General features: G+C 38.4%; 1 protein-coding gene across 1 annotated transcript in view; it reads right to left on the bottom strand.

Annotated features, from left to right (window-relative positions):
- Positions 1–18,765: 18,765 nt before the first annotated feature.
- LOC309374807 (uncharacterized protein) overlaps positions 18,766–24,100 on the bottom strand; it is a 136,174-nt gene continuing 130,839 nt past the window's right edge. The window contains exons 11-14 of the mRNA XM_081919987.1: positions 23,545–23,738; positions 21,748–21,808; positions 19,889–20,028; positions 18,766–18,985 (exon numbers count right to left, since the gene is read on the bottom strand). Of these exons, the coding sequence (XP_081776113.1) occupies positions 18,881–18,985; positions 19,889–20,028; positions 21,748–21,808; positions 23,545–23,738 (500 nt within the window). The 3' untranslated portion in view covers positions 18,766–18,880. The remainder of the gene's footprint in view (positions 18,986–19,888; positions 20,029–21,747; positions 21,809–23,544; positions 23,739–24,100) is intronic.

Genomic DNA, 24,100 nt, shown 5'->3' with positions numbered 1-24,100 from the left:
GAATAGTATGAGATCTCGCTGAAAATATGGTAAGATCACAGTTTTCATGCTTTTAATTCAGTACATCTTCTAGGTATGAGCAAGTCATTATCTCACTATGCATCTGCAATAGGTCAGAACAAATGGTTACCACAGCACAGAAATAATCACCCATGATGGCTTTATCATGTGCAGATCCACACTATACATTTAAAAGCATATTCAATTCACATTTAAAGCACCCCAAATGAATCGTGTGGCCCATAATTTTCGCCCATTTTCAGCACAATTAGCAAACCACAGTTTCTTGGGTTTTTTTGTGGGAAGTCCTGTGTGTTGAGTATGCTTTAAATATACAATGTGGACAGTGCAGATGTTTCTCTCAATCCACCCCAATAATTACCAATTTCAGGTGTGCACTTGCAATGGAATATAAACAACCATAGTAAGAAAAATGGAATATAAAGAACTAAAATAAGCAAATATTGGGCATATGGCAGAGTCTGTTGAACAAATGACTTGAAGGTAGCCAACTTGTTTCCTGAGAAACAATCCTGTGTAGATGTAAATCCCATTCAGAAGAGTAGGACACAACTGGAAATTTCCATTTGAGCATCACTGATCTCAATCCAGCCCAAATTAAACCAAGTCCTCATATATGAACTGGTCTGTGTCTGACCAGCTGTGTCAGCAATGAGGTTCTTAAGATAGGCCTGTTGTATCCACACCAGCTGCATGTGACTAGATTTGACTTGGTGTTGGAGAAGATATATTACCTTACATTCTGGATAAATTTGTCACAGAACAGAAGAGATTGTAGTCTGGTATGTTAATATTCAGCATCATGGAAATTAAAGACAGGCCTAGTTCTCACAGATGTGTTAACCCTGTGTTTGAGCTGTACTACACAGCATTTCTCAAATTTGGGTCACCAGCTGTTTTTGGACTACAATTCCCAATATCCCTAGCTAGCAGGACCAGTAATCAAGTGATTATGGGAGTTGTGGTCCAACAACAGCTGGAGACCCAAGTTCGAGAAACACTTATTAGTATGCAGATGGAGGATCACACGACTTAAGGCTCCTTCACACAAAAAGGTCCATATACAAAAATAGATGCCAGAAAAGCATTCTAGCAAAGCCATTCCCCCCAATACATTAGTGTTTCATGTAAATGGGATCTCTCGTATGAGAGTGAAGAGGGGAGACAGAATGTTATAATGCAGTGTGAAATGGTACAACCCCAGATACAAGATTAACTATCTCAGAAGAACTAGGCATCATGTCTCTGCTGTGCATTCTGGTGGTGCATAAATTTAGTCTTCTCTGTTAAAATATTATGGGGGGGTATATTTTTTTAATCTGCAGGTATATGAAAAGCATGTATCTGTTGGTTGGAAGTTCAAGGTATTTTGTTCTACCAAGACCTAAAAATAAAATATCAGTGGTAATAATAGTAATTATGAATGAGTAGTAAATATTTACAGCATTCACAAATTAGCCCATTATTCCAGTTTCTGAGGTGCCAGTATAAACAAAGCAGCCATATGTAGGTGATGTTGAAATTTCATATTCGGCACATGAGATCTTACAGGGAAAGTGCTACCTACTTTCCAAATCAGGTTCAACAGGTCCCTATTCCTTTTTTGCAGATTTTGTTTTATCCAGCTCACACCCAGCTAAGCTGAAGACATTAAATCTGCAGCTATTTAATTTTAAGTTGGATAGAGTGGGAGCAACACACTGTGACATGTTGTACTAGGAAAACTGATCAAGTTAGAAAGATATCATTTGATAATTATTCCAATGTAAGCTAGTAGTGCCCTCCCAAAGAAGAGCATTCATACAACTAATTGCTTCATTAGCCTCTAGTGAGCAAAGGGATGCAGAGAACAAGTGGCAGGTGCATTCCTGTTTGGGAGGAGGGTGGATATGACTACACATGTTTACATACATCTCTCTCATACACATTTTTGTATTACTTAATTGCAGTATCTGCACAACACATAAAGCCTATTAAATTGTCCCTCCTAGCTATCACTTGAGATTTGGCATTCCCCATGCGTGTCAATCAGCTAGTGGCCTGGCACAGCATCAAAGCAGATACACGGTAACTTTCTTTCATTCTGAAACAGGATTCTCTTGGTCTAGATACATCTTGTACTAAGCAGTATAGGGCTTTATATCCAATTAGCGCCCTTGCATGTGATCCATTGGGAAGTATCTGCTAAAGAAGAGGGAGGAATTTTTTTTGTGAGTGCCCCTTCCCCATCTCTGATCAGAGCTGCTGACATTGTGGTAACCAATTTTAGGAGATGAGAGGCAACGAGCAAATGAAAGTGGATGATCTCCAGCACTTGTCCATTGATTTCAGTGTGTCTTCTCAGAGGAGTTTTTGCTCCTTGACTCTTATCTTCTGAAATTTGTTCACATGTCAAGAATCTGGCTGTAATGTAATGGTGGAAGTCTGCTGTTGCATCACTTCCTCCTTTGCATGCCATGAAACAAAAACAAAAAATGTATACATCCTAAGAAAAGTGGTTCTTCCAAACCCACTGTGTCTGTTAAGCATCTTCAGAGAGTACATTATTTTTTATATAATGGTAAGTTGTTCATAAATCAACAAGCCTACACTTTTACATGTTGGCATGGTATGACAGAATTGAGAAATGTGTTGAACTCCTTAATTATTTTTAATTGCTCACTCTTTCACAGGAACCTTAAGTAGAAACCAAGCATTTGATTTGAATAGCATAATTAATATTTTTTTTGCATTCTCACATTTTTGGCAAAGCCATGTATTTTTATTGTTCATTGTTAACTTTTTTCTTTTTCACTGTGTATGAGAGAGATTTTGAAAACCTAACCTGAAAATTTATTCAGAGATCACATTATTTATTTGCATATTTCTTCGGTATTCATTGTCTATTTTTATAGAGCTTTCTGGAGTTCCTTTCTGGAGTGAAACAACCCATTTCAAAAAGCAACTTGTGAACTACTGCCAAAATAAATTAGCCATGCAACCAAAACCACAGTTTGATGTATAACTGATAGAGTTGCCCAGCAAATTTATACTCTCAAAAACAGTTCTAACTCCCTAGAATAGCAGCACTATTCTTTGGGATGGTCTGTGGGTGACAAATGGTGCCTGTGTGACAGGCTGAAAAGGTTTTGTGAAGAAACTGCATTTCTCCTCTCACTGAGCTTCAAGTCAATCACAGTTCTTTTAAACTGAGGGTTTTCAGTAACATGTTTTACCTTATGAGAAAGCAGTAAACATAGGGTTGAATAATATTTTTAAGTAAGTTTGCCCATCCATGTTGCTGAAAATGTCAAAAAGTATACAGATTCTGTTAGCATTGAGATTTTCTATTTTGTTTTTACGGAAAATGAGAGTGGAAAGGAAAAGTAGCTTTAAAGGCAGTTTATTATTTGTTAATATTGGTCACGCATTAGCAATAATATAGTAATGTGATATCACGAAAAGATGTTTACTGTTGGCAAAGGTATTGTGTTATTGTGTATTTATAAATTTATAGAACTATATAAAAAGTATAGGGTGCAGTTGAGAAAGGATTCAGAGTGATCTTTCTTGAAGGTTTCTTTTCTCTCAGTTGTCGTTTCCAAAGTGGCTTTTCTTTAAAACAAAAAACCAAGAAATGATGTTGGGATCCTAATGCCCTTTAGACAAAAGCTTCTTTGGAGGTGGTGAGGGAATCTAGAACCAGCCCTACCAGTAGCAAAGTAAAGCAGCCACTTCAGACAAACAACTCTGGATGTTATGAGAAGGCAGCAAATTATGACTGCTGTATTTTTGCTGCCCGGGAGGGGGAGACGTGCTTGTAGGATTTTCTTCCTCAGGCATCAAAGTAACTTAACCAGCCTCAGCATGCGTGTGTGACACCAAAATATTTTTCACCAGCCCTGGCTGAAGCCCTGTGCAAACACATGGGGGAAGGAGGAGAGAGAGAGAGAGAGAGAGAGAGAGAGAGAGAGAGAGAGAGAGAGAGAGAGAGAGAAGCATCTTAACTGAGCCTGTGTGTGTAGATCTTACACACACATTGGAGCAGTACACAAGGCACAATCCACACATGGAGGTTGATGTGGGGCCTGCCCCCATGATCCCACTTCTCCTTCCAAATATGAGTATACTTATCATTATCTGAACAAGTATGCTTGGTGGGGAGGGGCAGGCACTTCTGGCACTTATTTCTTTCTCTGCTCCAAATCTTCCCCCAGTGGTCTTTTCCCCCTTTATAATTTCAAATGCATATTTGGTCTCCAGAAAGCATAAATGGCATCAAGGTTCTTGATAAGTATGTTTAAAACATAGCATGTTTTTAGCTCATCAGTGTGCTGTGGGCGGCATTCCATTCTTGCTTACAGCTCAGTTATAAACTCTAGAGGCAAGATGAGTTTCCAAAATATCCTGCTTTTAATGTCAACTTATGATTTTTTTTAATTCTCCAGAAAGCCATACATGTAGCATGCCTCATTTTGCTTGTTCCCATTTGTACAGATACACACATTTGCAGGCAGAAGGTCCACTTTTATCCTTAAACTGCCCATAACTTTCTGTATAAGAGGAGATATTTTCAAACATGTTTATGCATTTTAAAAGTGTACATTATGCTCTTCTTTGCTAGCAAATATATATTATTCACATCACTTAAGGCAGAGACTGATAACCTTTCTGGGACCCATTTGTAAACTGGAAAAACTATCATAGGCACAACCCACCACCTGTTCTATTGGCTAAGCAGAGCTCTTATTTCAAAACTAATTTCAGTTGGGCAGGGAGGAAACCTTGTGGGCACCAGGAAAGGCCTCAGTAGGCACATGTGTGTTCACATTAGCAATCCAGTGTATGTCTAATCAACAGTAAGCCCAACTGAGTTCAAAGGGGCTTACTTCAAGAAAGATATGTATGTATGTATAGGATCGTAACCCATAGAATCACCTGTTATGAAAAGAAGAAGGTCTAGATTCTGTGTTGCTGCCATATAAATGTGAATAAGCATTAAAAAGAATGAGCAGGCGAGAAATCCATACATTTAAAAAAATCTTAATTTCTCAGAGAGATCTTTGTGCTCCTTGAAAATTCTTGCCATCAGTTTAATGATCTTTTAAAGGTGGTGTTTCCTGTTAAGGAATGAATGTCTCAGGCTGCATTCCTATATACACTGCCCTGAGAGAAAACCCCATTGAACTCAAGTGATGCTTACTTCTGAGTGGGCTGCATAGGACTGTGCTGGTGATGTGATACTGGCTGCTATTGTGAGCAGTTTGGGGTGGGTTTTTAAAGGTTCATTCTTCATTAAAATCTAGTTAGTTATTAAAACATACATTCATCCTGCCACATGCTCAGTGATGCAGGTGCCCATGCATGTTTCCATAGCTGGATCCCATATCTGCAACTACCAGCTGGGACAAACCTGTAATTAAAGGTGCCAAACAGCACCAGAAGCTGTTCAGAGCAGGAAGTAGGATTCTGGATTCTGTCCTTCCTAGCCTTCCCTTCCTGTCAAACACATTATAGACACTAGCCAGAGTTTGTATAAGAACCAAAAGAAATGTGACATGGGAGATCCATGGCTGAAGGAGCAATTCATGTTTGAATGAGTGCAGTGGTGCTGAGGCTGTGGGTGCTGAACCCTTTCCCTCATCCCATTTCCCCCGTCTCAGTATTACCTCGAAGTTGCTATTAACCTGGTGTGGGGACATGCATCTGTTTTGCCCTTAACCAGAGTGGGTGTGTTTCTAGGTATGGATTGATGCAACTGAACAAAGACTCCTCTTCTACATATCCCACTGAAATAAATGTATCTTGAAGTGGAGCATTGCTCTAGCATCACACCCTTTTAACCATGAATTTAAATTCTTGCAATCCCTGTAAATGTTGAAGGGTAATATTTCTAGTAATCTTCTCCCCCAGGACTGTATTGCTCCCTACTTTTTATTATTTCTTTGTTTCACAAAATTTATACACTGCTTGGTTGTCGAAATCATCAAAGCTGTTTAGAAAAAGATACAACAGTAAAATAAAAATAAAAAATTCACAGCCATAGTTTAAAACATACAAAGGTTAAAATACTAAAACAGATTAAAATTACCTGAACTTTATAAACCTCTGGGTAGGCTTGTCTCAACAGGAATGTAATTATATAGCTGCCATTCTTAATTAACTGATTGAGTTGTTAGTTTCAATGAAGCAACTCCTCAATAAGCTGCTTTATTCCTCCCACAAATGCATTTGCGTTCTACCTATTTCAAAGCCCTAAGAGTATTGATAAAGTTACATAAAGTTGAGGGATTTCAAATTCAGATGCATATCAAACAAGCAGGCAGGGCCAGTTAAAGATGGTTAGGGGCCCTGGGGCAGTTTCTCCAAAAGACCCCCTCTTACCCCAAAAGGCATGAAGATCCCCCCCCCAATATCTTTATTTGTGACATATATCTGTCATAAATAGTGATTCATACACAGCTGATTAAAAAAAGGAACAATCCCACTTCCACCCCCCACAGAAGCACCAAATGTCTACTTAATTGCATTAATCTTTTAACTCATTTTGTTTTCAAACAAAGGTATCCTTCCACAAATAGCTATGTGTTCTCTGAGGTCAAAAGCATGTTCTTGCGAGGACGCCTGTATAATAAAACTATGCCAGGTTGATTGAAAAGTAGTGATTTTCTTGTCTGTTCGACTCTCTCAGACATGGATTGCGAATTTGTCCATTAACATTAAGCCCCAGTGTCGTGAGATCCAGGAATGGGTTCCTTAAATGCCTTATTGGATACAAATTTATACATATTTGCACGACTCTCCTTTTAGAGCATAGCAACTTCTGAACAAATGGAGGTAGGGGGGATGAAGAGTTGCCTGTAGAAGGTCTTGGGTTGAACCTCCAGTATCTCTAACTGGGAGAGATCCTGCCTGAAACCATGAAGAACTGCTGCCAGTCATTGTAGACAAAGCTGGGTTGACCACTGGTCTTGCTTGGCACAAGGCAGCTTTCTATGCTTCTATACTACTTAAACACTGAGGTCAGTGCCATGCAGGTGGGGCTTATGCTGTATTCTAGATTCCTGCTCCCGTGTCATAGACCTTCCACCCAAATGGCAGCTTTCAAATGGGAACAGGAAGTGAAGGCAGTGTTTCTTTCTAATATTTTATGTGGGGCAAAGAGGAATTAAGGCTACAGTCCTACGCCCACTTATTTCTAGGTAGCCTTAATTTTCTCTTATTCCAGGTCCCACTGGACTCAGTGGGAATAACTTCTGATTAAACTGTTGTAAAGCAATTAGTTCATGGTTTTTGGTGATACATTATCCAAAGTAATGATGACGAAACATAAAGAATAAACCACAACAAAAATGTGAAGAAATGCTATTTCAGATTTATGTGGGAGAGGAGGGGGTAAAACCAATAGCAAGCAATTAGATTTAAGATTAAATTCCAACTTAATGGTGTATGTAATAGCATGCATACTATCATTGGTTGTGAGCTTTTGAAATTTTTATTTTCATTATCATACCTTTGAAACTGTGAGCTAACACCATGTGCTGTTTACAAAAGGCTTACCTCTCTCTCTCTTCCTCCTCCTCCTCCATGTGATGACTACACATAGGCATGTTTTTCTGGTGCAAGCACCACAGCAGCTGGGCTCCCAGGCCCATCATGCTCTTGTGGTATGCAGTGCCTAATCTTTTTCATGTGCCATTGAGAAGGGAGCAGTTTCGCTTCTGCCTAATCCTATGGCCTCCTATTATCATTAATGCAAAGGCAGATGCTGTGGTGGGTGGGGACAAAGGACAAGCCTATGATGGGGGACACTGGTCCAGGCTTTCCACATCACCTGGCATGCTGTTGCTGCAGGTCAGATCATAGGAGGGAGGCAGCTGCAGTACAATGGTGGTGCAAATGACAGGTGTCAGCATGAAACCAGGGTAGAATCATAGAATCATAGAGTTGGAAGAGACCACAAGGGCCATCGAGTGCCAAGCAGGGTAAAGGGACAACAAAGACAGTGAGCTGCAAGAGGAGCCATTCCAGACATCACTTCTTGTGCAATGGTTCCAAATTTACCAGAATTATCTGGCCTTGGCATCAGGGTTAGTTTAAAGGGCGAGGAAGTGTTACATGGCAAATCTTTTCTTCTGTGACTTCATCCAACTCCAACTCCTTCTTTCCCAGTGTAGAACATAATAATCTGCCTCTTTTGCAACCTGTTTTCTGTTGTTGTTTAATCCCATGGATTTTCATTCCATAATGAATCAACATTCATTTCATAATGTTGTTCTATCCTTGAAAGACATGGCTATTTTATGTTCATCAGGTTGGCAATTGCTGAACATATGTGGTATCCAAGGGATCGTAATTAATAAATCAGCCTGTTTCTTTAGCTAAGCACATTCTTGGAAAATAAATATATGAAAATAAATAATATAAATATAAATATTTAAATGCTTCATTAAAACCCATGGGATCTACTTAGTAAATGTTTAGAGGTAGGCACAGGCCCCAAGATTTGTCTTGTAGATCTTCTTTTTTTAAAAATCCTAACAAACTGATATATTTCTGACATGATCTGTCCATTTCAATCTGTGATATGGGTTTCAATATACTCTTGTGCAGTAAAGCTCTGAATTTCACTCTAATGAGAAATCTAAAAATGTCTATAATGTTTTCTCCTTGGCAGGAGTAGATGAAATTTGCAGGCACAGTATCCCCTCTAGAGTGGGTGGAGTAAGCCTGCCAAATTGCAAACAAATGGGGCAAAGGGCTTTTAAATGTCAAATTAAAAGGAATTTACTCTCCACCATAATCCATATTAGGGCAATAATTCTTTGCTAAGGAGAGAGTGCTGTGATAAATGAACATTTCAGGATATGGTTTGTTCATTTCCATTCCACATGAATCCAATATGAGCATTTTAGAATATTCTGTTCAGGAGGCCTCAGTCAGTTCACTAGAATTACAAAATTCTCAGAGTTATCTAGCATGCAACTAGAAATGGATGCACAGTACAATCCACCGTTTACAGCTAATTCAGTAAAACAGGACACTATCTGTATGTTTTAGTGGTTAAGGGATAACCCCACTTATCTGGGAAAGGGCCCCATTACAGTCAATGCATTCCATAGAACCTCCTTCCTTCTGAGCAGAAATAGTTAGACTTGGGCTATAATGCTCATTGTTCCACTATTACTCCACTAGATCTGTTTGGAGTTTGCCTAGGTTTGGTAGGTCTCAGGTTTGATGCTGAGACTGGGATTTTGGGGTCCATTCTCAGGGCAGCAAGTTTAAATCTCAGGGTCATCACAGCTAGTATCAAATTGTTACCTTTGGATCTTGGGTCTAGGCATTTTGCAACAGAGTCTGGTTATTTTAAAAGATGTCCTTAAAAAAACCCAACACTGATCATTCTGAAACTATTGCATTGATAGTTCCCGTCCCTATTTCTCCCCCACCCCAAATTTCCAATGCAGTCCCCCACTCTAATGAAACCTGTTTCTCTCCCCTCCCCAATTCAGTGTTTTTATTTTCCTGGGCATTTAGTTATCTGTATCTGCCCCTTTACCATAAAGGACTCTGGCCCTTTATCTCTTGGAACACATCCATGGGCCCCATCTGCCTATCAGTTTTCCATCCTTGAAATCAAGCAGCCCCAGAACAATGTTACTAGGTTTGTACGTTTGCTCTGTTCTTCCCTGCTAACATCTGGGTCCTGCCTTTGCACTATGAGCAGGTTCAGATTCAGCACCTGCTCTCCTTAGACATCCCTAACTCTGAACTTGCTATGAGTGGCTTGGAGTGACATTTACATTTCCTGCAATATCCCAGCACACCTCTGGCATAGCATCACTCTGGGGCTTTGTGAGAAATAAATACGTTACAGCTGCCTTTTACATTTCCCACAATGCCACAGAGCAATGCTACACCAGGGTGCTCAAGGGCCCTGTAGCTGACCATCATTTAGTGAGTGCTGCTGCATGCTACACCCCTAAATATCACCCCCTCCTGGGCTCATGGGGTACCCCACCTGCATAGAACCGTGTGCACTAGAATACTCAATGCTGAGGGTCCCCTCAAGAGTGGAGCTAGCCCTGACTACTTGTGTTGCCATCAACACTGGCACAGAGATTGGGGGTGGGGGGCAGGATATGAAATCTACAGTTTTAAAAGCGAGGAAATGAAGTGTGGGGAATACTAGTCCTAAACAGGAGTTCTGCTTGCACATAAAACCTACACAAGAGCATAGACAAGAGTGCTAACCTCTGCCCCACTGTCTTTCGGTTCATAGAGGGTGAAGATCTGAAGCAGGGTGCTTTCTGTCCTCATGGCTGTGGCTTAAGATCTAACATGGTATATTGCAAGGGGAGCACCCATAAATAGAAGAGGTTGCCCACTTCATTTTTTTTATAATAATATTTATTAAAAGTTTTCAACAATAAAAAGCATACAAAGTAACATATAGTTTTCCAATATTCACAATTCGTTCTCCTCCTTGGACTTCCTCACGACTCTCGTTCCTGCATTCTAAACTCATAAATTTTACCAGCAAATTATTAACTTGTTTCAATTCTAATAGTACAATTTTCCAATATTAAATCTCAAACTTTAGAAAGTTTAAACCATAATTCTAGAATCTTATTTTTAACGTGATATTTATCCAAAGTTTGTCTTTTCTTTTAATGGCATTTAAATTCTTATTCCTTTTAGCTAGTTTGTTGGTGCCATGTTATTGCAAATCTTACATCTTTCTTAACATTCATACAATTTATAATGTTTTTGTAAATAGTCCTTAAATTTCTTCCAATCCTCCTCCACCAGTTCTTCTCCCAGGTCTCAGATTCTGCCAGTCATTTCCGCCAGTTCCATATAGTCCAGGGGTCTGCAACCCGCAGCTCCGGAGCCGCATGTGGCTCTTTTACACCTTTGCAGCGGCTCCGGGGCGGATACTAGCGAGGGGAGGAGGCGCATTATGCGCCCTGACACTCCCCACTGTGGCGGGCACTGTACTGGCTGTGATGTCGCATGGGGGCGGTGCGTGCGTTAGTCACGCACCGTCCCGACGTCACCTTCCCACCCGCTACATTGTAAGGGGCATGTACGCTGGTCACTGTTTTGAAGGGGAGTGAAGAACACACACACACAAAAAGGTAACTTGTTAATTTAACGTTTATTTCTATGAGGAGGAGTAATTCTGAGGGGTCAAACAAAGAAATAATAAAGAAAAGTGACAAAAAAGTTATTTTTATAATGACGAGTTTTGCGGCACCCAGTTTTTTTTTCTTTGGAAACGGGTCCAAATGGCTCTTTTTGTCTTAAAGGTTGCAGACCCCTGATATAGTCCATCAGTTGCATCTGCCATTCTTCCAGTGTGGGCAAATCTTGAGTTTTCCAGTATTTAGCAATGAGTATCCTTGCTGCTGTTGTGGCATACATAAAAAAAGTTCGGTCTTTCTTTTGCACCCTCTGGCCCACTTCAGACCTTCACCCACCTTCAACTTGTGGGAGGGCAAAGTTTAGCACATTTGCCCCCGCTTGAGTGTAGGTTTTACATGTGCATGAAATGCTAGAGTAAGGCTAGTGACACCTTCCAATGTGGACATGGCCTATCTGGAAACAATGCAGAGTGTTATCTATGCCCTTTTGACTAAATGCAGTGCCTTACAACAGAGGACTGCAGGGCTCATCCTTGTAGTTGTACTGGGCTAAACTGAACGAACAGTGTCAACATCCCTTTGCTAGAGACCAAACAATGCAACATAATATAGACTCCTACAAGTATGACTGTCTCCAGTGGTAAAAATATATCTTACAGATGCTGTTATGAAATCCTGCTGAAGCTCAGCTAAGTGGGCTATTGCTTGTTCAGATGGTACATTGTTAGCACAGCATTCTAGTCATGTCATTTTTTTGTTATCTCATATTTGGGGGGGAAATTAAGAAGACCTGCAAAAACATATTGATACTTGAAAATCAATTCTAAATGTTCTTTTTGTTTGTACAGTTTAGTTACTGAGACTTTGTTATTTACTGATACAAAACTGGTCAAGTAAATGGGACTACAGCAGAGTAAGTGATCATGCCTAGGGATTCCTGGGCATAACCCAGGGAACATTAAGGATGTTTGAGTTCCTCTTATTTCAGCTGAATCCAGATGGAACTTACATATATTTAACTCTGGCTGGGTCGTGTCCATTTTTTAATTAATATCCCAAAGACATATAAGTGAGTAAATTCCAAATAACTTTTTTTTGTTTTGCTATTCTGACATGTTGCATTTTTACATCAAACTACCTCAGCTACCTTTAATTTTTCTTCTCCCTCTAGATAGTAAAGCATGCACTTTGTATTTATTAGGGCTTCTGTCTCAACCAGCCCTTCCCAGTTTAGAAAATGAAACCTGTTTCAAAGCCATGCCAATTTATTCATAGAAGACACTGAACAGAACATACTGTAGTTGCTAACAATCTTTACCTGATCCAATTAGGACAGTGCATGCACAGAAACAAGCTTCCACACGTCTTGTGTTGTGATGCCTTTGGGCAGGAGGGGGTAGATTAGGAACTGTGAGAACAGCCCTGATAGGAAATGGCAGCACCAATCACTTCAGTGGTAGGGAAGATGAATTTAGACCCCTCCCTTAAAAAAAAAATAGTGATAGATGTGTCCACAGTCAACATTATCAACCATCTTAATTAGTGGGGTAGATTGTTCAGCTCAGTGCATGCATAGCTGGATCAGAAGCTATGGGTCTGTGAGGTGTTGTTTAATTATCCAGAATCAAAAACCACATACCCAGGAACAGAAACGGTCACTGCTTGTATATGCTTAATTTGCCTTAAAAGATTTGTGCTTTTTCCACTCATGAGTCTTTTTCATTTTGTTTCTCCTGTACCAGATATGTAATTATATAAAACTCTGAAAAACATGCCATAACAATGAAATGTGACTGTCAACAGCAGACTAACAAATGGAATAGAGTGGACCAATAATTTCTCAGCTCCTGTTGTAAACTGTTGCAATTATACACTGATTGTGTTAACTAATTGTTACTGTGCTTTTACTCAATACTTAACCATTATCAGAAGCAAGTTCTGGGAGATCACCTTTGTGTTTATGGAAAGTGTAGATATTTCCCTTGGTACAAGCACAGTGACTCGAGTTGAATGATATTCATGACAGTTCTTGTGCTATGGATTGTAAACATTGTACAAATGTATTTGGTATTCTGTTTGAAATGAAGATTCAAAAAATAGTTAAATGAAATGAAATCCTTCCTGTAAATAACTATATTCAGATTCCATGTATACGAACATTCCTTTAGAGTCCCGATCGTGAAGAGTGTCTTTATCAGCTAGAGACTACTGTCTTGTGTGGCAGTGGTTACATGTGCTATAGTAAAGAACACAGTGTGTGAAGTATTTGGTGTACTACAGTACCATAGTTCTTTTGGTCTGTTAAGTAAGTTGCAATTTGTGATGAAATGAAGTTGAAAGTAGTGCTTCATACTAACAAATTTCTTTGGTTACAACCTGATTTTTCTTGTAAAACTTCAAAGGAAAACTTGAAAATTTTATATATTTGGATTTTGTAGATTTTTTTTTATTGCAACACGAAGTACCAAATCATTAAATAAAGTACACTGTGGTCATTTTATGGATGCCGTGGAGTCTTTTAATGGGTTGTCATCCGCTTGTAAATGCATTCTGTTTCAAAAGATTGAGCAACTGTGCAACGGTAAGTCTTCAGGGATGTAGATTTGGCATGGATGTCAACACGAAGAGTCCATATATCTGAGACACAATTATTAGCTGCTTCCACAATCCAACCACGGTTTCTGCTGGAAAGAATTTCCTCCCAAAACTGCAGCAATTTATTTTTATATATAATAGATTTTACTAGAGTTTATAAGGAGAAATACAAAGCTTAATATAAAATATCCTTTTTTGTCCAAACTAAAACATTAAATAAGATAAAAACATAGAAAGGGGGGGGGGAGAGAGAATGAAAGAAAGATTAAGAAAAAGAAATATAAAAGGTATTAAAAGAGAGAAAAAAACTAAAGAACTTCCTGTTCTTTGTCTGTCCACTATATATAAACAATATTCACTTAATCTGTTCCAGTATAACACCGAACAATACCACTTTCTATAAACAAACATTATCTTCAATCCTCAAATCCAAGTGCCACTATTTCATTTTCTTTTTCATGCAAAAATCTGAGGTTTCCACTCCTTAGTAAATGTTAACAATGACGATGGTGTGTGAGGCTGAGGTGTATCAATGCCAAGTAGCTTGTAGGATCCTAACCTCTTTACTAGGAATACCGTATTTTTCGCTCTATAGGACGCACTTTTCCCCTCCAAAAATTAAGGGGAAATGTGTGTGCGTCCTATAGAGCGAATGCAGGCTGCGCGGCTAAGCCCAAAGCCAGAACAGGGAGACGGAGAGCTGTGCATATGTCAACTTGGTGCTGCTCCCCTGCACAAGCAAAGGAAGACACTTTTGAACGCTGTCCTCACCTTATCCATGCCATCCTACATTTGATGCCTAATTTGGCTTTCAAACTAATTAGTCTAATGATTATCACATTCCTGACAGAAGTTGACAAACTGTCTAGACATTCTTTCTTTTCAGCGTTAAAAAGAGAGGAACTCTAACAGTAGATAATTGCCTTCCTGCAAAATCGTTATGCATTTAACACAACTGAAAACTTGCTAGGCTAGTTGTCTGCAATATGCCTGGGTATATTATTGGTGTTTCTGTCTACTCTAGTACTGATATACATTTGTGCTTGTTTATCTGAAACTGGCTGAAAGTTCATTATACTCAGTTATTTATTATTTATTATTCAAGAAAACTATAAGCATTAAGATTTTTGTCGTAGTTGCCATTTCAACTTTATTCTGCAGATTTCAAATTTTTTTTGAAAAGGATTTTTCAAAAGGATTTTTGTCGTAGTTGCCATTTCAACTTTATTCTGCAGATTTCAAAATAACTTCACAGAATACCATACAAATATGCAGAAAACATAATATGGAAAAACTGAGATATGTTAATTGACCATAATAATTATATTGCATTTTGCTTTGATACTCAATTCAATACTTTTTAAAAATGAAGGAATGTACCAGTACCATTTTTTCAGGTTTGTAACACAAACAATTGCAGTTCAGCATGAGATTGCATTATTTTTAAAAACAACTTACTGTTATATTTGCCCCCACCACCCAATCGTTCTCTCTCTTCTCTGTCTCTCACACACCAGAATTTAACAGGACCACTTTCATGCAAAACAGATTGTGAATGAGTGACTTCTAAACCAAGCCAGCAATGTGTTTGGGGAGTGGAAACCCCAAAGCTCATACAAAATTTCCTTGCCTGAAGAGCTTTCTCAGTTCAGTGGATGGAGACAATCTACAAATGCGTTCCTTTGCTCCTGTGTATCAGCTTACTTTACTGAACTGAAGAGCACCATCTACCCATGTGTGCATTTGAGCACACATATCTTCATACAGTTATACATTCTGAGATACATACAGGCTCTTTCCATCACTTTTGGCTACAACCTGCGCTGTTGTCAAGAAGCTGCTGCATGTGACAGCTTTTCTATACACATCAGAACTCCAGCAAGGAGTTGTGGGCAAGGACAAATAACTATAATGTTTGCACTGCACTAGTATGACATCTGATCAAGTCTACAGAAACCACCTGAGCTGTTTTCCATATAGTATTAAAATTTATTATGCATCCTTCACCCTAAGGTCCCAGAACTGGCTACAGCAATTCAAACACAATGTCAAGATCAGTTTAAAACAACTGACAATCACAGAAAGAAAGAGGTTTCTAAAAATGTCATTTGTCTTATCATTCACTTATAACCGGTATTAGAGCTGCCACTGTTTTCTAATGCAAGAGAAAGTAAACCGGATACAGATGTAATTGCATCATTATTCAGATATTAGTATTTTGCAGTTGTTTATTTTGAAATGTTCAAATTTCTTTTACATGTCCAAATGACTGATTTAATATGTCTATAGGCCACTTTTCTAATTAAAATATTCAAAACAGTTTTCTAAAGATAAAGAAACCCAAGAATCTAAAAAGTAACAGAAAGCCACATGAAAGGACATAAATATGACTTTTGATGGATAAATAAAATTGGTTAATGGGAAACTGTACCAACACCATTAAAAAAACAATCACTAAAAGCCTCAGAAGAGAAAGGTTTGGGTCCCTGGACTGAGGAAGCACACTTGAGCTTTGTATTAACTATCATCAGGTTTACATTTGTTGCAAGATTGTGACATGGGACCATTTTTAAAAAGCAAAATCATACCATATCCCATTTATTTAGGCATTTGAGAGAGAAATCAGTGCCCACAAATGTATTTTAACAAACCAATTTAATTTTCTGGCAGCTCAATTCTAACCTGAATCTAGCAATCTTCTGATAGGCGCAGATAAGTGCTCAAATGTTCACTGAACAGGAAGGCCTACCCTGACCAGAAGAAGTACACATTGATCTCCTGAAGAGTTTTGGGTGAGGCCCTATTTACACATATTAAAATCTGAAAAGTAATGTAAAGCTCAATTTCACATATTCCAAATCATTGCAGATTAGTATTCAAGTATACTGAAAAAGTCTATTTTACAGCATCTTCAGCTGGAGTTTGCTCCTGACAATTTTTAAAGTAGTTTTACTTAAGCTAAACCTACAAAATAAAGATAAACTCTGCAAAATAACAAACAAATAAGCTAAATATATAAATATTAATTTTAAGAAGTGCAAATGAGCATGGCAAGCTATTCTGGAATGTTTAAAAGTAGCATATAAATTTAGGAAATAAGCTACCACTCAAGTAAAGGTAAAGGACCCCTGACCATTAGGTCCAGTCATGACCAACTCTGGGGTTGCGGCGCTCATCTTGCTTTATTGGCTGAGGGAGCCAGCATACAGCTTCCGGGTCATGTGGCCAGCATGACTAAACCGCTTCTGGCAAACCAGAGCAGCGCACGGAAACGCCGTTTACCTTCCCGCTGGAGCGGTACCTATTTATCTACTTGCACTTTGACGTGCTTTCGAACTGCTAGGTTGGCAGGAGCAGGGACTGAGCAATGGTAGCTCACTCCGTTGCGGGGATTCGAACCGCTGACCTTCTGATCTGCAAGTCCTAGGCTCCGTGGTTTAACCCACAGCGCCACCTGTGTCCCTACCACTCAAGTATTTACACCTAAATATCAGAATTACTGATATTATCCTGAAGGCGGGTATTTAAACAGAAGTCACATCACTGAAAGTTCAGTATAACTCACCAATTTATGGAGCACAAATCAGCTCTCTTCAGGTTAAATAAGCCACCAAATTTTAAAAGTACTTAAAAAACAACAACCTAATTAAAGCATTAAATATTACTAGTTTTACTACAGACCAACTTGGAATACAATTCCAAGAATAAACATGCTGACCTATCATTTTGCATCCAGGGCCTCTTCATCCATTTTGGCAGGAAAATGCTTGTGTGGTCGTGGTTTCATGCAAGATATTTATCAGGCTTTCACAGTATTGTCATATATTTCTGCCAGCAGTTGGTGCCAAAATGTACTCTCTCTACATAAGAGCGCCAGGTGGTTTTTCAAATATGTTTCTGGTCTATTGTTATTTTACCTTTTTGGAAGTTTTACATTATTGCTGTTAATTTTTTTGTTTGCTTGTTTTAATTTCTTTGTAAACAACTTCCAGCTGCGTGTTTTTAACCCGGAAGCAGTGCATAATTTATTTTGAAATAAATGTTAAGGCCCTTATGTGGAGCCAGTCTCCCAACAATTCTCAGTGGCTTCAACGCTGCCATTACAAATGGAGCAGTATCTATACACCCACCACTTAGCTTTCATAATATATGGGGAGAGATAACGGCGGCTGCTATGTGAATTAGCTAAGTTTCCATCTGGCACAGCACTGGTCCACACAATTTTCAGTGCATTCACATCCTTCTAAAGTGCTAAAACTCGCCATGTTTTGGAATTTTTCTGATGCATATGACTATCCAACTACTGCTCTGTTGGGCTAAAGAACTGTGCAATTGTATAGTATTAATCCTGCTTGCTTTCCTTATTATAGAGTGTCTATGGAAATTCTAAACCTTCAGCCACCACCAAAGATGGAAAAAAGAGAAAACCTTTGAAGGGACATATTAGAGGGAATACTCTCCCTCTACAAAGAGGCAAAACTCAGCAATGCAAGTTCATGGAATTCCAAATAAATACTTTTGCAGCACAGCAAACTGTGATGGAATTTGCATTTCTAGGGATTTCAAATGAAGGTAATGAAAGTTAAATGTTCCTTACACATGGTAAAATTATGGCATCCACAGGGCCTTTTCTAAGAACCCTTACAGTGCAATCCTATGTGTGTATACTCAGAAGCCAGCCTCCATTGAGTTCAGTAAGATTTACTCCCAGGTACCCATGCGTATTATTGCAGTTTTAGTTTTAGTTTATCATGATTGGAAAATCTCTGTTACACCACACAAGACATGAAATGGACACAGCTATAATGTTCAAATACATCCTAATGTTATCTTCAATTTAAATAAAATTTGTATGGAAATTTCATATATTTTCAACAAACCAAAAAAGCAATTTTATAGCTTATTCCAAGGTACAACTGTGCTTTTAAAAACATATCAAATTTTTGTGTTGGTACCTAAAGAGTAAGATTCCCAAGTTCCAGATTTAACAAGGATCTTTTGGGGAAATAACTTGTTTTTCTGCAAAACTGTACAATTGTAAAGAAAGTAAAATACAATAGCATTTTTCTCAAATATTACATCACATCATAAACATAATTTAAAAATATTTTACAACTATTTGTGAACCCAAAAAGACACTAGTCTTCTTTTTTCTGTGTTTCAAATCGTTCCATCAATGCTCTAAATACATTTCCTGGTATTTTCTGATGTTTGTCTATTAAACATTGTATTCCATTTTTTGCCTATAAGGTCAAAAAGAAAATAGCTCATTATTGTAACAGCTTTCAGTCAGTCACAGATTAAAATTAAAACCAGCATTTAGCCCTTTTATTAGCAATAAAAACCCAACATACCAGCAGTTTAATTTCAAAATTACAAACAACTGTGAGATGCAAATGCACAAAATGGAGTATGAAGTATTAGCAACTGTCAGGTGGGTTGAAGTTAGAATTCTGATGCCTTCTATCCAATGATTTATAGCATATAGTTAGCAAAGCTAAATAGTTAACATGGGGTCCAGACCCAAAATATGCAACGAAACCCACAAGAAGTCTAATGTTTGTTCTCTAATAATATCCCATTTGTGTAGCAAGGTAAACTTGGTCCTCTTCCTTAACCCAGCCTAATGACAGGCTGAATTATCCAGAAAAACCTGAAGCTGAGAAGTCACAATACACTCTAGCATCATGACCAAGAATGGAATAAGAGAAATTTCTGGCTGTGAGTCCAGAATAGCAAGATTCAAGTTGGATATGTTTCAACAAATGTATTTTAAAGCTTGTAAGGTCTATCTTCAAAAGGAGATATGTGCCACTCTTCTCCCATCTCTCATTATTCCTTATTCTACTGTCCTTGCACTCTCTTGTTTCTTTAGTTCTTTGCATCTTTATCTCAGCCAGGTCAAATTCACCTTTCCCCATTCCCATTCTCAAATCACAACCTCCCAAAATGTTCTCCACTGATTTAGCATACCGCTGGGCAATCTTGGCAGTTCACCCCAAAATCAATGAAATTAATCAGCTTCATCCCATGGCTCTTTGGGATGTTTCCATAACTGTATTCAGAACATAGGAATATTTCACTACAGTTATTTAGGATTAGGATAGTAACTTTGCTACTTCAGCATTATGAAAACAAAAACTTACTTTTTCTGCCAGTTCTGCAGCAGTGACATTTGGGTCATATGGAATAGGATCTCCAATATATGTGCGTAGTTTGACAGGGAAGTTTCCATACAATGGGACTAGTGGCCAACGAGTCTTCTCATACACCCATCTAAGAAATTCTGGTTCATTAAAAAGAAGGCGGGGGGAGACATATTTAAGAGAATAGAAGGTAAAATAAAGTTCTGTTGCCCAAATCATGCAACTCTTTAAAGGTATCTTGGAGGCAATGGCTTTCAAGTCATGTTTATACAGTAATGCCTCATAAATTACTGACGCAAGCTAAAAGCTACACAGTTCTGGAATATGTACAGGTATATCCAATCCTGAGCTAGTTGCACAGATTATGCATTCTAAGCCAGAAGTCATGAGAGAGAAGAGGTAATTGCTGAAATATCTCCAAGATGTAGGTTGTGTTTGCATGTAATGTTACCCCCACCACCAATCACAAGCTTTTGCTTCCATTTCCCACCAACCAGTAATATCTGAATCTGGACAAACTATTGATATTAATTCTGGTTTAGGGAATCCTACTGCATTTCCTTAACTATAATTAACACTAACCACAGTTCTTGGTTCAACATACTGAATAACTACAGTTACTTGAAAACAGAAGCAAAAACTTATGATCTCCTCTTCTGCATGACTGTGAGAAGAAAAAGAGAAGTGCAGGAATCCAAGACTATAGCTTAGTATAAAGTATGAATGAAGCCTTAGGTCCTACATAACCTCTCTTCCCTAGTGTAGAATAGTAAAAGAAAGAGATTCCAAAAGTTGCTTTGGAGGAAAGAGTCATTGTTCTAGAAACATATTGCTGCTTTCTTAAATACCTGTGTTATAAGACAGGGAGCATGCCCTGTGATAAATACCAGTAGATTCTCTGCTTAGCCTTTCTTTAGGTCTTCATAGGACCATAGTCAATCAATGTGCTATTGTCATAAGAGTGACAGAACTTATATCTAAACAAGTGTGAGAACTGCAGCAAATTCCCCACCTCTTTTAGGAAGACCCTTAAATGAAATTTAGTCTGCCTTCTTTATCTTTGATTATACATGCAATTAGCTAATATTTTAAGATTTACTTAACAACTACAATAGTGACCCTCCATTTATTTTTTTAAAGAGCCTGGTTTGGGGGATGGGGAAAACCTCTTGTATAGTGCCTAGGAAAAAGAGAAGGCAGGAAGCAGGCACAGGGAAAGCAGAGCAGAAAGATGACTTATGAAGTATGGAAACTAAAGTATGGGATAAACAGATGCAAGGTGGCTGCCTAAAGGATGGTTGAAGGCTAGGCTGAGAAGCAGAAATGTGAGAGGACTGAGTATGAATAGGGTGGAGGCAAAGAAGAATAGAAAGGAAAGCAACAAAAAGGATCAGGGGATAGAAAGGCAACAAAGCCTTCTGTTATATTTTGTAATGGTTGTGAATTACGCTTTTTCTCTGTCTCTCTTTTTTACAAAATTGAATGTCAAAGGCATGGGTGGGGGGAATGTAATAGGAGATTTAAGAAAAAATGGAACCAGTCTGGAACACCTTGCTACACAGAACAGTATATATCTAGGTATTAAGGCTTTGCTAATAATTCCAAAAGGACAACTGACACTTGTGGATTTGTAGAGCTTGAGTTAGCATAAAGCAACCTCATCCCTCCAGATGTTTTGGATTACAAATACATATTCACTTCACAGCACTTAATGATTAAAATGTCAACCACATTGTTCAAGAAAGAAAATCTTACCCCTATATGCACCAAAGATAGCAAGCCAAAGGTTCAACCAGGAAAGCAATAAATGTAACAACTGAAAGCATAATATAAAAACCCAAAAAACTGAAGTTGCTTACTTATTCCACCTAATGTTCGAACGCTTTCCCGAACATTTTGTGTGAAAAGGGGAATGATGGGCTGTAAAGATGAAGGACATGCGTTAGCAGTTTCTGTCTCACACTCAAGGCGTTGCATCCTAAATAACAGAGTGCATTCCTCAGTGATTACTCACTAACGATTACTTTGTATCATTATAGGATTAATTAAATGAGTAGAAAGCCGAGAGAACCATGCTAAACCATTCATTAATTACATTTGTATCTCATGCTTGCTCCAAAGAGCTTAGTGCAATTTTCCCACTTACTCTTTTCACAGCTGTCCAGTGAAACAGATTACCCAATGAGATTCATATGGGAATGGGCATTTGAACCTGGGTCTCTATCACAAAATTGAGTTTTTAGCCACAGCATAATATGAATCCCCTATTATTACACCTATAAACTTAGAATGTGATTCTGTAGAGAAAGAAAGAATTTGTTTTGGAGTAAGAAAAACCCTCAAGGTAAATCTGTATTTTCAAAGGAAAACCAAACCACTCTATTCACAACTAGAACAAGAATCTATTTCACCCAAATGCTTGTGTTTCATAGCCGCATATTCTAACAGAAACAATTGGAATGCTAAAAATTAAGGTATATAGGATCACAATCAATATCTTATCACTTCTGATACCGTATTTTTTGCTCTTTAGGACGCACCAGACCATAAGACGCACCTAGTTTTAGAGGGGGAGAACAAGAAAAAAAAATCTCCCTCTCTGTGCAGCGCCCCTCCAGCGAAGCAGCAGGAGAAATGGAGCCCCTTCCATTTCTCCTCCCGCTTCGCTGAAGAAGCGCTGCGCAGAGAGGGAAAGCTGCGCAGCGCCTCTCCAGCAAAGCGAAGCCAGGAGAGCAAGAGGGATCGGTGCACACCGATCCCTCCTGCTCTCCTGGCTTTACGTTGCTTTCGCTGAAGCCATGGGGCCTGCATTTCCCCTTAATTTTTGGAGGGGGAAAAGTGTCTCTTATAGAGCGAAAAATACAGTACTTCTCAGCATTCTATGTGAGCTGTTCCTGTTAAAAAACATTATTTTGTCCATAAGATCATTAATTTCATCCTCAATGCAATTTGAAAAAGCAGACTTTGCCTTCTATTTATTTAAAACAATTAAGGGCAAATGAAATTAATTCTCTGAATGAAAAGACTGATACAATTAAAGCCTTTTTTTGTACCAGGACAGCCCCCCTCCAAAAAAAGATGGATCAAGCCATCAGACTGTTTCGTCAATCAGACGAAACATCTGAAAGCAACATAACCTATTAAGAAATCTTCAGTAATAGCCTTGCATATAACGCATTCATTTATTCACCTTAGTCTAGATGGCAATTCAAAAGATAAGACAGGAGGAACAATTCAGGATTTTATTTGATGTTCTGTAATTTCCAGGAAATTGATGGTTTTGTTGGCATACACTACGGTGTTACACAAAAGAACCAGAGCACTAACACAATACTTTACCATTTATACAACTACTTTGGAATATGTAAGATCTGATCAACTTGGATAAATGGAAACATTATTTATATAGATTCTCAATGTATGTGGTGGGCTTCCATACAAACATTTTTTGAAGAGCCATTAAGTGCATCCATTTTGTTTCAATTTCTGCTTGCTTGTCTCTGCTTCTTGTAGTTCTCTCTGGATGAAGAACATGAGCAACAAATCATCTGTCTTTACTTTGTTGATTTTACATATAGAAAGATTCCAACACTGATGGTGCTGGTTTGGTTAAGATGCCTGAAATTATATTGCAGTTATGCTCAGAAAACACTCACCACTTTTGCATCAATAGCCACTTGAGCAAATCCTTTACGATTTCCCCATAGTATGGGGTAGTATTCATTAGCAAACAGGGCTTCCCGAACTCCTCCTGGTGAAATGGCCAATGAGCGCCCGCTCTTTAATGCTTTTATACATTCCTCCTGTGATCCAGGCAAAGTACGAAACACATCAACTACGATTTTGAAACCTGCAAAGAGTTAAGAAACAAATAGATCATGAGAGAAATCTGGAATAAACAGTAGGCAAAAAAGAAAAATGGAAATATTGAACAAAACCATGAAAGAATTGGATTTTATACACCTAAATGCAGTCCAGCACCCACCACTTGTTCACATCCTCCTGCATCAATATTGGGCTTAATCAAAACATTTACCGGTACTTTCAAAACAAAATAGTGATAATTTTAAGCAACTATTGACTCATCATTTTTCTCTAGGACAAAGTTTGTTACCTAATTTCCACATATCAGGTGCATTTAGGCCAATTCAAGCTTAGTGCTGCAGGGCTTACATGGTACTAATACAGAAACAACAAACCATTGCTATTATC

Source organism: Podarcis melisellensis (assembly GCF_964234715.1).
Source record: "Podarcis melisellensis genome assembly, chromosome: 7".
Lineage (NCBI taxonomy): Eukaryota > Metazoa > Chordata > Lepidosauria > Squamata > Lacertidae > Podarcis > Podarcis melisellensis.
The sequence above is the reverse complement of the archived record's forward strand: the minus strand, read 5'-3'. Positions and strand labels throughout refer to the sequence as shown.